At 35.0% G+C, this 15,414-nt stretch overlaps 1 protein-coding gene across 1 annotated transcript; it reads left to right on the top strand.

The window, feature by feature from the left end:
• Nucleotides 1-1,388: 1,388 nt before the first annotated feature.
• Nucleotides 1,389-6,933, top strand: LOC107777512 (bifunctional 3-dehydroquinate dehydratase/shikimate dehydrogenase, chloroplastic-like; the record flags this gene model as incomplete). Its single annotated transcript, NM_001325241.1, is given in 9 exon segments — nt 1,389-1,650; nt 3,783-3,897; nt 4,175-4,390; nt 4,767-5,107; nt 5,219-5,282; nt 5,778-5,886; nt 6,010-6,308; nt 6,378-6,540; nt 6,668-6,933. Coding segments are annotated over 9 exon segments (1,566 nt in total). The 3' UTR covers nt 6,712-6,933.
• Nucleotides 6,934-15,414: the final 8,481 nt, after the last annotated feature.

The raw sequence follows: 15,414 nt of genomic DNA, 5'->3' as shown, positions 1-15,414 counted from the left end.
ACCACTTGAGAGGTATGTGCTACAAGACGAGAGAGGAAAGAACAACATCAACAACCCAGTATAATCCTACTAGTGAGGTCTGGGGAGGGTAATGTGTACGCAGACCTTACCCATACCCTAGGGTAGAGAGGCTGTTTCCAAATAGACCCCCGACATCCTTCCCTCCAAGAACTCCCTACCTTACTCTTGGGGTAACTCGAACTCACAAGCTCTTAGTTGGAATTGGAGGTTGCTTATCATCAGAGCAACCCCTCTTGTCAAGACGAGAGAGGAAAGGTTTGTGAAATTATCCTTCTATTTTATATTTTTTATTTATTTCTTGCACTGCTAGCAGCATCCAAATATGACTAGGATTCTATGTTGGTAAGTGCTAGGAATATGCCCCACCTAACTTGGGCACAGAAGTCAGAGAGGGCTTTTGTTTTTTAAGAAAGATAATAACTGCTTGACTTCTTACCCCTTTCGCTGCATTTTTGCATTGGTCAGATTCTGCTGTGTGGGGCAAAAGGCATCACATTTACGTATTCTTTTTTTCTCCATTTCTCATAAAGGGGTAGTTGGAGATGCCTAAATTACTTTTCTGGTTGGAAAACTGAGTTTTTGTTAGGTAAAGTAGACATTACTTCCTCTATGTGAATTTATGTGGCCTAATTCTTTATTAACCATGAGTTTAGGCATAGAATTTTATTCTTTTAAAAATAGAAAATTACATATTTGGAAACTACGTTAGAAAATACTATAAATCACAATAATTAAAAATTTATAATGTTGAAAAACCATATGAAAAATCACAATCAAAGAAGATATCGTTTAACTCTCAAAATCTGAATAAATTGGAACATATGGAGTATAAAAATATTTTAGACTACTTGGTTAATTTGATCCAAACAATTGCTAAATTTTCATATCAGGGTTGGTATATCACTTAAATTGTGGTACTATATAATTGAACTCTTAAAAAATTACACGCGCGCACAAACAGAGAGAGAAGCTACCAACCCCCTAATATTTCAACGCAATGCACTATCCGTTTTGCTTTGGTGATTCAAACTTTTGTCATTCTTATCTTTGATCCCTTCACGTTTTCAAAGTTGTCGGGTTCTTCTATGTTTTTTTTCTCTTTTTTTTCTTTTTGTATCCGAAACAAGATTTGCCAACCCACAATACTTAAATTACTTACCTATCTTTCCCTAACCTACTCAACAACAAAGACAATTACATATATCCTTCATTTCTTTAATCCCTACAAGTGGATTATGTTTCCATTAAGCTCTTTTGCATATAAATAGGACTCATCCAACCCAATCCACAATGCAACCGTATTCGTTTTTCCTACATATTACCATTTCTTGTATATAAGCTTAGAGGGGGAAATAGCTTAAAGTTCCATTCTTTTCTTGATTCTTAATTCTTGATTCTTATTTGGATTGTGGAAATGGGTAGTGTTGGATTGTTGAAGAATTCCGCCATGGTTTGTGCTCCATTAATGGCCCCATCAGTGGAGCAATTGGTTCATGGTATGCTTCAGGCAAAAGCACAAGGTGCAGATTTAGTTGAGATTAGGCTGGATGGTATCAACAACTTCCAACCCCAGAAAGATCTTCAAGTCCTCCTAAATAATAATCCACTTCCTGTTCTCATTGTTTACAGGTATATATCAAGGTTCATTTGTTGTTTATTTTTCCTTTTATTTTTTCGTGCTATTTGTTGAATAAAATTTCATGCTCTCTCTGTCATTACCAGTCTACTGTTATATATCGCCAAAAAATGCAAATGAATGACAGCAAAGCCTGACAATAACTGATTTATGAGAAGATGGCTTTGGGGGGGTTGGGGGCGGGGAAGGGACCACAAGTTTTGCTTCAAGTTAAGAAGTTACAGTAATGGTAATTAATGGTGTGTTCGTAACTTCTCTGGATTGATAAAATCCACGCCCAAATAGATGGGAGAAATTCAAAAATATGGTCATCCAAAAATAGCTCTGTTTTAAAAGTTATCGAAATTTAGCTATTTTTCATGTAAAGATAAATCTGAACGAAAACACTGTTCAAAATCCGGAAAAATACTCCAGTATAATATACTGGAGTTCCAGTATAATATACCAGTCCAGTATAACATACTGGAGATCGGAGCACCCTCCAGTTTATTATACTAGAACTTTCCATTTGTTAGTGTTCCAGCATAATATGCTGGAAGTTCATACACAGGTGCACCGATCTCGGGTATATTATGCTGGAATTTTCCGTGTTGCAGCAAAATAATGACTATTTTTCAATAACTTTGCAAATGCTGGCTATTTTTGAATGACCAATCAGAAAATTCGCTAGCCCGTGCTATTTTTAACCAAATAGATGCAATGTTTCTTTTCCATTTAGTATTTCTGTTTGGTAATGGGGAAAGGAAGAGATATTCCAATCGTAAAAAAAACTATGGACGTTACTTAAAACAAAGTTAGTGAAATTTAGACATTTACGACGGGAGTTTGATGATTAAATAATGTTCCACTTGAAAAAAAAATTAAAAAAATCTCAGGTAAACATTACCTACTTATTTATCAAAAAAAAAACAAAAAAAAAACACTACCTACCTACAAAGTGGTTAAAAGAGTAACGTTTTTGTTGACTTAAATTGGGAAAGAAAGCACTGCTTGCCCCCTCCCCCCCTCCCCCCTTTTCTTTTTTCTTTCTGATGTCTTATTTTCCTGACTTTCCAATTCTTTTCTTTTCCAATATATACAGGGTCGGCCCGAGAATTTTGTGACCTAAAGCCAAACTTTATGAGGGGCCTTAAGTTTTTTTTTTTAAATAATTTTTTTATTTTTTTATTTGAAGTCTAATTTTCTAACTTTTTTAGATGCAAAGTGATTAATTTTCTTATAATCAAGTTCTCCTAATAAGTATTTCTCAATTGACAACATAGCTAATCCATTTAACCTCTCTTGATATTACTAATCTTAGGTAAGATTTTATCAATTTTAATTTTGAAAAACTTGTTTCCGCTGAAGCAACGGTAACATGAGTTATAATATTAGTTTATACGCAATATAGGCATTTGAAAAAGAATCAAACCTTTTTTTATTGAATATATTAATTAAATTATTATCTTCTAATTGTACTATTTTCCTTAACATTTTGAATTCAGAAAATAAATCTAAATTATCAATATCAGATTGATTATTATGTTTAAGGAACATCCAATTAAGTCACTGTTTTTTAAATTTCCATCATCTAATTATCTTAGTTTTTTACCACTAAATTGAAAATTAAAATTTATTCATATGCTTCGAATTGTTCAAATCTATTTTGAAGTAAAAAAATAGCCTTGTCTACTATGTATAAAAAGTAGTCAACTCTAAAAGACTCTTTGAGAGATTTTGAGATTTCATTATCAACATTGTCTTCAAATTGTTTCTTCCTATATGTCACATGTTTCTTACAAAATTCGGGTACAATATTCATTTCAAATGCAATTTTCTTCGCAGAAATCATAGCAGTTGTAAATTCTTTTTCTCTGTATTTGTTAAAGAAAGAAATCAAATCTTTTCACTTCACATAACTTTTTTTAATTTATATATAACCTATTAGGTGTAACAAAAAATGGGATCTCCACAAGTATGAGGTCTAAAGCAGTTGTTTTACCGGCCCTGCATATATATTCAAATGATAGATAGTTATCCTTTTTCAAGCTAGTTAATCATTTGTTAGAAACAACAATGTGCAATGGAATAGTTTTTGTTTGTCCTTAGGCTTGTTTGTTGAATAAGTCATTATACTATGCTTCAGGCCAATATGGGAAGGAAATGAGTTTGAAGAGGATGATGACCACATCCACAAGCAGTTGGAAGTACTTCGGTGGGCTAAAGAATTGGGAGCTGATTATATTGAGTTGGACCTCAAGGTACGTACTATGTACTGCAAGTCCCTCGATGGACAAGAATTAAGAGTAGATTTTCCACAATTGACTTGTTATGGTTGGTTATGCGAATTTTGGTTCCTTAATCTTGTATGTCTCGTCTTTCCAGGTTTGCCACATTTTTCTATTTTATGGAGTATCAATATCCAACAAACATAAGAAATATCTGTATATTTATATCAGTTATTTGTTGGCTCTAAGAGCATTTATTTTGGTATTGTAGAGAGTTTATGAACTTCTAATTCAACGTATTGTTGTTCAGATAGCTAGTGACTTCACGAAAAAAGAAAAGCCGAGGTGGAGTAGTGGTTGTAAAGTAATTGCATCATGCTTTGTGGACAATGTGACCTCAAAAGAAGACCTCAGCCAAGTTGTTGCACACATGCAATCTACTGGGGCTGATATCCTCAAAATTGTTACAAATGCAAATGACATTACAGAACTAGAGAAAATGTTTCACTTGCTCTCGCATTGCCAGGTATTGGTTCTAATTGATACTCATGTCTTTTCCCTTTACAGGGATCATGTCATTGTGTAATAGATAAATTACATAAATTTGTCCCCTCAGAATTAGACGAGGACACTTGACATATTCATACTGGTTAAATCATCTGCTTGAGTCAAATAAAACAAAATATCTTGGAGTTAAGTTTAGAAACAACTTTCCTATTTCATAGAAGATATGAAACTTGGATAAACAATGCAATTCCCTATATTGCTTTCCATGTATTTTTTAGTTTGAAAGCTAATGTTTAACAATGAAACAAGGAAAAAGCTTCTGCTTATTTTCATTAATTGTTTACCTATTTTTATCTTTAAGTTGAGCTGATGTTAAATCAGCTTGCTATCTGCAGGTGCCACTTATTGCATACTCTCTTGGGGAAAGAGGTCTCATAAGTCAGTTGTTGGGCCCGAAATTTGGTAGTGTTCTAGTATATGGATCTCTTGATTGTAATGCTGTGCCTGGTCTGCCTACTCTCGGCAGCCTTAGACAAGCCTATGGAGTTGATTTTATGGATACCGATACTAAAGTGTTTGGGCTCATCTCTAAACCAGTGGGTCATAGTAAAGGACCTATTTTGCATAATCCTACATTTAGACATGTGGGGTACAATGGAATTTATGTTCCAATGTTTGTCGATGATCTTAAGGAGTTCTTCAGGGTCTACTCAAGTCCTGACTTTGCTGGTTTCAGGTATGTCACGCACTAATCATTGAGCTCTCACTCTCTAAGAAAATCACTGGACGCAACTTTTAGTCAAGAGATATTGGTCCTTATATGTTCCTATTATATTATGAATTGTAGTGTTGGGATCCCTTACAAGGAAGCAGTGGTGAGTTTTTGTGATGAAGTCGATCCACTGGCTAAGGTTCGTATGTAAATCTACTTTCAACTGTATCTTTATGGAACAAAATGATTGACATAACTGGACTTCGATGTCCTGGGGATTTTTCTTTTTTGGCCTGAGTAATGACACTTTAGAAGATTCAGGTGCAGCAAAAGCTTGTAAACTTTAATGATATTGGATTCACGATAAGAAAAATACTCTATTTTAGTTTAATACTAGATGACTCTTGCGGAATTAAGACAAGAAAAATATGGGCAGATATCGATTTCCTTTTCTGTATATTGTAAATAAGCTGTCAGTACTAGTGGTTTGTCCCTTCTAACTGGATAAGCTTTTACTAGCTATTGCACAAAGATTTTTAATACAAGTTGCCATTGTTTTTCCTTTCGGTTCAAAGAGTACTTAAAAATAAAAATTGTTTTGCATTCATGTCAAGAGACTTTTTTTTGATTATGTCAAGCACAATAATCCATTTTCTGCATTCCCACCTAATTTACCTTCGTGATGTTTGATTAGTCTATAGGGGCTGTAAATACTATCATACGGAGGCCTTGCGACGGAAAGCTAATTGGTTATAACACAGATTGTGAGGCTTCTATAACAGCCATTGAGGATGCTTTGAAAGGTAGAACAGAGTTATTAGACCATTTTCTTCTGACTGCTGTGTGTTCCCTTTTGGCTAGATAGAGCTTAGTTTCGCTTGAGCAATTATATTCAAGGTGACTAACTGATGAATATATATATATAGTAAATGGGCGTACAAATGGAGCAGCTTTTCTTCCTTCTCCACTTGCGGGTAAACTGTTTGTGGTGGTTGGTGCTGGAGGTGCAGGAAGAGCATTAGCATTCGGAGCGAAGAGCAGGAGAGCTGAAATTGTGATTTTTGACATTGACTTTGATAGAGCAAAGGCTCTTGCTGCTGCAGTTTCTGGTGAAGCTCTGCCATTTGAGAAATTAGCTTCTTTTCAGCCTGAGAAAGGTGCGATCCTTGCCAATGCAACACCTATAGGAATGCATCCAAATAAAGATAGGATACCTGTTTCCGAGGTATATATCTCTCTCAAATCATTTTCTTTGCTTTTTTATATGTACACAAGTATAATCATGGTTTTGTAGGCAAGCTTGAAGGATTATGTAGTGGTGTTTGATGCTGTTTATACACCTAGAAAGACTACTCTGCTGAAAGACGCTGAGGCTGCTGGAGCAATCACTGTCAGTGGAGTTGAAATGTTTCTTAGACAGGCCATTGGCCAGTTCCACCTTTTCACCCGAACTAAAGGTAACTTTCTACCTCATTGTGTTGAACATTTTCTTCAATTGAATCTTGCAAACAAACTTGTGCTTCTTTTCATCAAATATAAACTATAACCTACTAATTTATATTTCAAATATTCTATGTTTTGCAGCACCCGAAGAATTCATGCGCGACATCGTTATGGCAAAATTCTAATTATCAAGAATTTCCATGAAATTTGTTTCTCAAAATTTGACCTGACATGAAACGGCGACAGAGAAATCTTTATGTTCGGAATGACTTTTTTTTATTAGTAAGAGAAAATATTTACATAAATGTATTTATCAGTATATTTAAGACAAGTGGCTAGTTAGTATTAAGTGGATATTAAAGCGAAAGGAATGCTTTCCTAGTTGTAAATCAACAGTTTACGGAAATTTTATTACAGCGACCCATTTAAAGAAAAGATCGTAAGTTTTATTTCTTAAAAATGTATCTCAATTTTTATTTTTCTAGATGAAGGTTCATATCTTATTGGGAAATTCTCATCTATCTATATTATATTATCTATCTATATCTATCACTATCACTATTATTGTTGGATTTTTGTTATTAATAACAAAAGAAGTGTGAATGGAAAATGGTGGAAAAAGAAATGGAGGGAAGTGAAATTTTGAATGAGTTCACTTTACTAATGCACTTTGTCCCTCATTGGTAGAAGGAAAGAAAATCTTTATGTATATATATAGAAGCTCATCTTTTAGCTCTTAAAGAGCTAAGAAGAAGGCAAGCCTCGCGCCGTAGTCGTCGCTCGCTCGGCTTCGACCAAAGATTGATTGATTAATTTTTTGGAGAAAATTCTTTTCAAATATATAATTAATTAATTAAAATTAATTAACAAAAATTCAAATCACCCATGACTCGCGACCCGGTCCGGTCCAATATTTCTCTTTCCCGAATTATTTAAATTCGTTTAATTTTCCCGCAATATTTCCAACAACTATGGCTGTTCGGAAACAGTGTCAAACCTATTCCAACAGCTATGGCTATTTTGAAAGGTTGCAAACCTTTTCAGAAACAATACCAAATTGGCTATAAATATTCCTTCAAATCCTAGATTATTTTACTTACAAAATTTTCTGATAATCTTCTTCTTCTTCTGCACAAAAATTCCAGTGTGTTTTGCAGCATTCGAGTGGTTCACTGTTTATCGGCGTTTTTGGTACCAACACTCCGGTGAGTAAAATCGTTCTATCCTGGGAGGATATATTCCAGAACTTCGGGTACTTGAGGGGAATAATTTTCTTAAGGACATATTGTGTATTCAGTAGGCTCGATTTGTTCCTGTACCGTTTTCGAAATTTATTTTGAAGTTTAAATACTATTTTCAGAATTTATTTATACTAACTTTCTATTTCTGTTTACAGAAAGATTATTGTTTTATTTATTTACATCAATACAGATTTCAATAATAATCTTAAGGAAATTATTTTATTATATTCTGCATTCTGTTTGTAGAGATTAAAACCTTTGTGGTTTTCTATTCTGTCTGAATTTTACTATTCTGATTTGAAGATATAAAAACTTCATCAGAATATTAAAATTCAGAAAACGATTTGAAGAACATAAAAGCTTATCGTTTTCTGTGTAACAGTATATAAAAACTTCAGTTTTTACGTACTGTTTTCTGAATATAGTATTGTTTACTATTATGATTTTTGCCATTAATTGAACTCTTCTGTTGCTGACAGTGAGAAATGGCAATTGATAATGGAAATTCTTCTGCGACTGTTGCTGCAACAATGATAGCCTTGTCAAGCTGCACTGTTGTTCCTACGATCGAGAAACCGGAAAAATTTTCTTAAGCCAACTTCAAAGGATGGCAGCAAAGGGTGTTTTTCTGCCTTACCACACTTGGTATGCAGAAATTCACTAGTGAAGAGCCTCCAGTGCCTGCTGCGGACATGCCAGACAATAGAAGTTCATGATTGTTGAGGCGTGGAAGCAGGCAAATTTTCTTTGCAAAGGCTATATCTTAAGCGCTTTAGAGGATGACTTGTACAATGTGTGCAGTGCGGTGAGTACTTCGAAAGAATTATGGGACGCACTTGAAAAGATGTACAAGACTGAAGATGCATGCTTGAAGAAGTTCGTAGTTGCCAAGTTTCTAGACTATAAAATGATAGACAACAAAACTATTGGAACCCAAGTTCAAGAAGCTTCAACTTATTTTTCACGACCTTATTGCTGAAGGTATGGTCGTGAATGAAGCATTTCAAGTGGCTGCAATAATTGAAAAATTGCCTCCTTCGTGGAGAGATTTCAAGAACTATCTTAAGAACAAGCGCAAAGAAATGAAGTTGGAATATCTTGTGATACGTTTAAAAATTGAGGAAGACAACAAAACAACCGAGAAGAAGTCTCATGGGAAATTCAACGATCATGGGAGCTAATATCGTTAAAGAGATTGTTTCACAAAGTAAGAAGAGGAAGAGGTCTTCTGGACAAACTAAGGAGCAGAACAAAAAGAAATTCAAGGGCAATTGCTACAATTATGGAAAAGTTGGTCACAAAAGCCCTGATTGTCATCTCCCGAAATAGGATAAGAAGAAGGGACAAGCCAACATAGTGGAGAAGAATGATGACATTGATGATCTTTGTGCAATGCTTTTGGAATGCAACCTAGTTGGAAATCTGAAGGAGTGGTGGATTGACTCTGGAGCCACTCGACATGTTTGTGCTATCAAAGAAGCATTTGCGACTTACTCTACTGCTGGTCCCGAAGAAGAGATTTCCATGGGAAATAATGCAACAACCAAGATTAAAGGTTATGGGAAGATATTCCTGAAGATGACTTCCGGCAAGGTGTTAACGCTCAACAACTTTCTTCATGTTACTACTATTAGGAAGAATTTAGTTTCTCTTTACTTGTAAAGAATGGATTCAAATGTGTGTTTGTTTCTGATAAAGTTGTTGTAAGCAAGAATGAAATGTATGTTGGAAAAGGCTACCTCACGGAGGGCCTTTTCAAACTCAATGTAATTGTTGTTGACAGTATGAATAAAATTTCAGCTTCTTCTTATTTATTGGAGTCAAATGATTTATGGCATATTCGTTTAGGACATGTCAATTATAAAACCTTGCGGAAGTTATTTAATTTAGAAGTATTGCCTAAATTCGAGTGTAATAAATCGAAATGTCAAATATGTGTTGAAGAGAATCAATTAAATAAAAAGATTAAAACGATTAGAAGTGATAGAGGTGGAGAATATGAATCTCTGTTTGCAGAAATATGTTCGAAATATGGAATTATCCATCAAACTACTGCACCTTACACACCTCAATCCAACAGAATTGCGGAAAGAAAAAATCGGACATTAAAAGAAATGATGAATTCTTTATTAATAAGTTCCGGATTACCGCAAAGTTTGTGGGGGTAAGCTATCCTTACAGCTAATCGAATACTCAACAGAGTACCCCACAGCAAAATGTAATCTATTCCATATGAAAAATGGAAAGGAAGAAAACCCAACTTGAAATTATTTCAAAGTGTGGGGGTGTCTAGCAAAGGTACAAGTTCCTTTACCTAAAAGGAGTAAAATCGGACCAAAAACAGTAGATTGCGTTTTTATTGGATATGCTACAAAAAGTAAAGCATGTCATTTTTTGGTCTATAAATCCGATAATCCCGAGATTTATGTTAATATGGTAATAGAATCAGATAATGATGAATTCTTTGAAAGCATCTATCCGTATAAAACTGAATGCGAGCCGTTAAGTGAAAAACCTAAACTACCTCGGGAAGAACCAAAGGAAAATACTCCAATTATAGAAGATCCAAGGCGTAGCAAACGTCAAAGAACATCTACTTCCTTTGGACCAGATTTTGTGACATTCTTACTTGAAAATGAGCCTCAAACTTTTAAAGCAGTTATGTCATCTTCTGATTCAGCATTTTAGAAAGAGGTAGTCAATAGTGAGATTCAATCAATTTTGGATAACCATGTAAGCACGTGATTTTTGCCCTATATGAGAATTACTCCCAAAAAATTCAAAAATAAAATAATTTTTCTTGATGTGCAATTTTTGTGATATTTTGTGTAACTATTTGTATGTTTGTCTGTGCATGTTTACTTGTTAAATTATTAAAAATACAAAAATATGTCGCATTTCGCATGTAGGATTTAATTATACAATTGTCAGTAACTAAGTTTGTTTTACAAAAAATAAAAATTACAAAAATAGGCATCGTTTGCATTTTTAGCATTTAATGTCCAAATATACAATGTTATGCTTAATTATCACTTAATTGTGCGTTAATTGTTATTGAGAGTTAATTTGTGCTTTTATAACTTAATTTAGTTCTTAATAATAAGTTAAGTATTTTTATAATTTAGTTTTAGAAAAAATAAAAGAAGAAAAGAGAGCGAAAATATAAAGAAAGTCGGAATTGGGCCTTTTCTTCAAATCAAGCCACAAGCCCAATAAATACCCAATCTTTTGGACTGTGTCGACCCAGTCCATAACCCAACATCCTAGTATCTTACATTTTACAAAAAAAAAAAAACAGCAAAAAAGAAGATAAAACCCTAAAAACAAGCTAAGTCATCCGTCCCCCCCTCCTATCTTCTTCTTCTTCCTCAAGCACACAACCATGGCTGCCTTCGACCCCACTCCCTCACGTCCAAACGCCATTAACAAACAGCTCGTCACACTCACACACACATACACAACAAAACACACACGCACACACGCAACAGCCCGTCCATGGCTGCTGCTTCTCCTTCTTCCTCGACCTTACCATCGTGAACGTCCACCATTGACGCAACCAACAACTGCTCCAGCTCCTCCATGTTGCTGCTGTTTCCTCGTCACAGCTGCTGCCCATAAATCGACCTTCTTCAAATGGACCCAACTGCTGCTGCGTCAAGCTCGCGCTGTTGCTCCATTGTGTCTCATAGCTGCTGAACGCAGCAGCAAGTAGACGACCAGCTTTTTCTTCTTCGCTACATCCAGTCGTCGATGATGAACAGCCCGTCATATGGGTCTGAACTATCCGCATATGGGCCTGTACTTCCCCGTCGTCGTGTTGCTGCTCGAGCAGCGTTTCTGCCGCGTCAACTACTGTTGCTGCTTCGGCGCGGCTTCATTTGTTCATGTTCGTCGTCGTTTGGTCGAGCTTTGGTCCAGGTTTGTCGAAACAGTCCGTACATATTTCGTTCAATCCGGTTAGTAGATATTTGATTTTTTGGTTTTGTTCATGTTTATATGTTTTGTTGAATTAATTTTCAGATTTCAAAATGGAAGTTTAATTAGTTTGTTTTTTATGTTTATTTCATGTTTGTTTTATTGTTTAGGTAAGAATTTGTTGGTTTGATGTTTGTTAGATTCAAATTGAAATTTAATTGATTATTTCTTCAATTTGTTTCATGTTGTTATATATTTTCCATAAATTATTAATGTTGTTTAAGTCATTTAATCCGTCATGTTTGTTGTTTTTTTTAAAAAAATAGATTCATTCATGTTCATACTTTGTTTGGTTGATCTTGAATCCGAAATTTGTATAGTTTGATTTCTTGCTTATTATTTATGATTATTTCTTGAATTTGTTTCATAATCTTGTTTAAGTTTAATATAAGAATTGTTTGTTGTAATGTTGTTAGAGTTGATTTTAAGTTCAATATTATTGAATTTAGAAATCTGAATATACTTGTTTGTTGTTGTTGTTTTTGTTGAATCTGAAAATAGGTGTTTGTTGCTAAAATATTGTTCAATCAAATTTTAGTTGTTTTTTGTTGTTCAATTTGTGTTCATGTGATTTGTTGTTGAAATGTTGAAGAAATCATGTTCATGTGATTTGTTGTTGAAATATTGATGAAATCATGTTCATGTAATTTGTTGTTTGAACATTGTTAGAAATTGATCATATTGTCTATATTTTGGTTAAGTTTGATTAATTGATTGTTATAGCTGATGGGGTAGTTTGGTAATTTGTAGTGCGTTCAAGGGTAAAATGGTAATTGTAATAAGGTCGGAGGGGTAGTTTGGTAATTGAACATTTTGGATTTCTTTATGTGAAGCATGGGGGACAAAATGTATTGGGGTGAGTTGTGATATAGTTGTTTAATATAAAGGGGGGACAAGACAAAATTTAGTGGGGAGGAATCTTGTATTTGTTTAGTGAAGCATGGGGGACAAAATATAATGGGGTGGTGTGATATATTTATTTAATGTAATGGGGATGAGTGGGAAGATAATAGGTTTGATAGAGAAAATGGGTTGATTTTAATTGATTAAAAGATTTATGGGTTGAGATTATATATAGGAAGTCTTGAACACAAGACACGAGGACACACAGATAGAGAAAAAAAAGAGAGGAACGAATCTGGAACAAAAGAAAATAAGAGAGAGAAAAAAAGGCTGAACATTTAAGAGAAAGAAAAATTCCGAAAAATATTTAAGCTTTCAAATAACAAAAACAAAAAAAAATATTCTGCTTTCTTTCATTGTTTGAAATCAGCATTAATTGTTGTGGTTTCATAAAAGTTGGAAGCATTTGTTTTGGGATTACTACTCCACCGGTCTGTTACTGGGTTGTTACTGTTGCTAGGTTGTTGTTGCTGTGTTGTACTATTATTACTGCTGCTGATTCTCATCTTCATTTTCTTTTGCTTCCAATATCAGGTACACAACTGAAAAGCTGGTTATTGTAATCCGAATATGAAGCATGAATACGAAAAATGAAGAGTTGAAATTCTGAATTAGCTTTAATTATATTCTGATTTTTATTTGTATGTACAAATTATTTAGCTTGCAAAAAATCAGAATCATGTAGCTATTTAATACACATAGTGGAACATTCGACGATAGCTTAACAGTTGAACTATCTGCATATATTGCCTAAATAAATAAATGGTGTAGTAACTTCGTCGAGTCAAAAATCAAACGAATAGGCCATCTAGTAGGAACTTGGTAGAAATATTGTTTAGAGTAAATATTATTGGTTAATTTCAACATGTAAATAAATTAAGACTTTTTATTTTATTTTATTTTGTAGAGACAAATTTAATAGAAAATAATGTAGGCATTTTAGGATTGTCTTTTAAAAATAAATGAGATGAGCCTCGCCCAATAAAATGCACCAATTGCGGGGCCCTCAATAAATGTTTAATTGAGTATTTAGAATTTGGGATGGACTGTTTAGTGAATTCCACGGTCTTACCCATAAATAATAATACGTTAATCGCTTTAGGCACGATGTTAATAATAATACATTCTTAAACACGGGTGCGCATTTTTGCGACCCAAATCCAAATCCTAAAACATTGAATAAAATGTGTTCCAGATTGCGGGTGCATTTCATGTGACGTAATCCAAAGACATGTTTTAAACAATGTTCACATTCTTGTAAAAAATAATAATAATAATAATAAAAGCGGTTAAAAGTTAAAATTGCACTATAGTTTTTGAACATGTATTAAAATCAGATATTTTAGCCATTACAACAGTTTAAGCGACCGTGATAGAACCACGGGATTCGGGGGTGCCTAATGTAAGCACGTGATTTTTGCTTCGCGAAAGTTACCCCAAAAGGAAAAGAAAATCAAAAAAATATGTCTTGTCATTGAGTGATTTGTATTTAATGTTAAAATGTGTGTTAGTTGTTATAAGTGTTAACTAATATGTGTGTAATTGTGTTTTAATTTAATTTTTAATTTTTACAATTTAGTTAGGAAGTTTATTTCAATTTTTTGTTAATCAAAAAAAAAAAAGGGGGAAAAGGTGGGGAAAATCTGATTGGGCCCCAAAATGAGGCCCAAAACCAAAGCACTGATCCAGTCCAAGCACGGACTCAAACGACGCCGTATCAGCGTCCCTATTGAAGCCGTTGATCTGATTCAAACGAACGGTCCTGATCAGGCTGTTCATCTCACCTCAACGACGCCATTTTAGGCAAGTTGATCTTAGCCGTCCAACCCCATTTATCCAACGGATCCAAGCCCTCCTTTAAACCCGTTAACACGACCCGGTCCAATCCCCTACCCGGTCTTAACCCACTATCAGCCCCCGAACGACATCGTCTCTCTTCAATGAGTAGATCCTGGCCCTTGATCTCACTTGATCCAACGGCCAGGATCTAAACCCTCAATACATATATAAACCTAACCCCTTACCCCCACGCCCCAAGCCACACCCCCCCTTCAACCACTGTTCACCATCTTCCCCAGGACCCCTTTCCTCTCAAACCCTAGCAGCCTAGGTTTTCCCCCCGTGAGCCCGGTAACCACAGTTCCGATGACCACCAAAATAACATCCCCGATGCACCCAACCACCCTGGACATGAATCCGTTAACCGTTCACCTCGAATCAACCCGTAGCTTCTCGAATCTTCAAACGAAGATTCGAGCAAAAACCAGATCTACACCGATTGACCCCAAACTCACACCACAACCCCTCCTGACCTCCCTCACCCCCTGAATGGCTTTGGTTCCGTTCGAATCTGACTGGAATTGAACGGTTCCCAAATCGAACCTCAAGAGCCCTAGGATTCAGATCTATGGGTTTTGTCCGAATCAGTGGAAGGATCAGGGCCTAGCAGACTTTTACCGAAGTGTTCTCAGTTGAGAACGCTTCGGTTAAAGTCCATTAGACCCCAAAATCACCTGGCCCGAGTTCGAGCTTGAGTCAGTCTTAGTTTCAGGTCCTGGAGGTATTTTCCTTTTTTTTTCTTTTGTCATCCTAAACTCTATCTGTCGTACATGTTCTGGTTTGTTTTGGTTTCTAACTCGTCTATCCATGTGTGTACATTTTGAGTTTAAAGTTGATTTGTTTGTTGATTTTGTTGGTTGTTTGCTGTATATTATAGTTCGCGTAGTCGTTTAAGTAAGCGTCGTCAACTAAATTCACTTGAAAGATTAG

The sequence above is a fragment of the Nicotiana tabacum genome, unplaced genomic scaffold, assembly GCF_000715075.1.
Source record: "Nicotiana tabacum cultivar K326 unplaced genomic scaffold, ASM71507v2 Un00088, whole genome shotgun sequence".
Taxonomy (NCBI): Eukaryota; Viridiplantae; Streptophyta; class Magnoliopsida; order Solanales; family Solanaceae; genus Nicotiana; species Nicotiana tabacum.
Note: the sequence above shows the minus strand (reverse complement) of the source record. Positions and strands in the feature narration are given on the sequence as shown.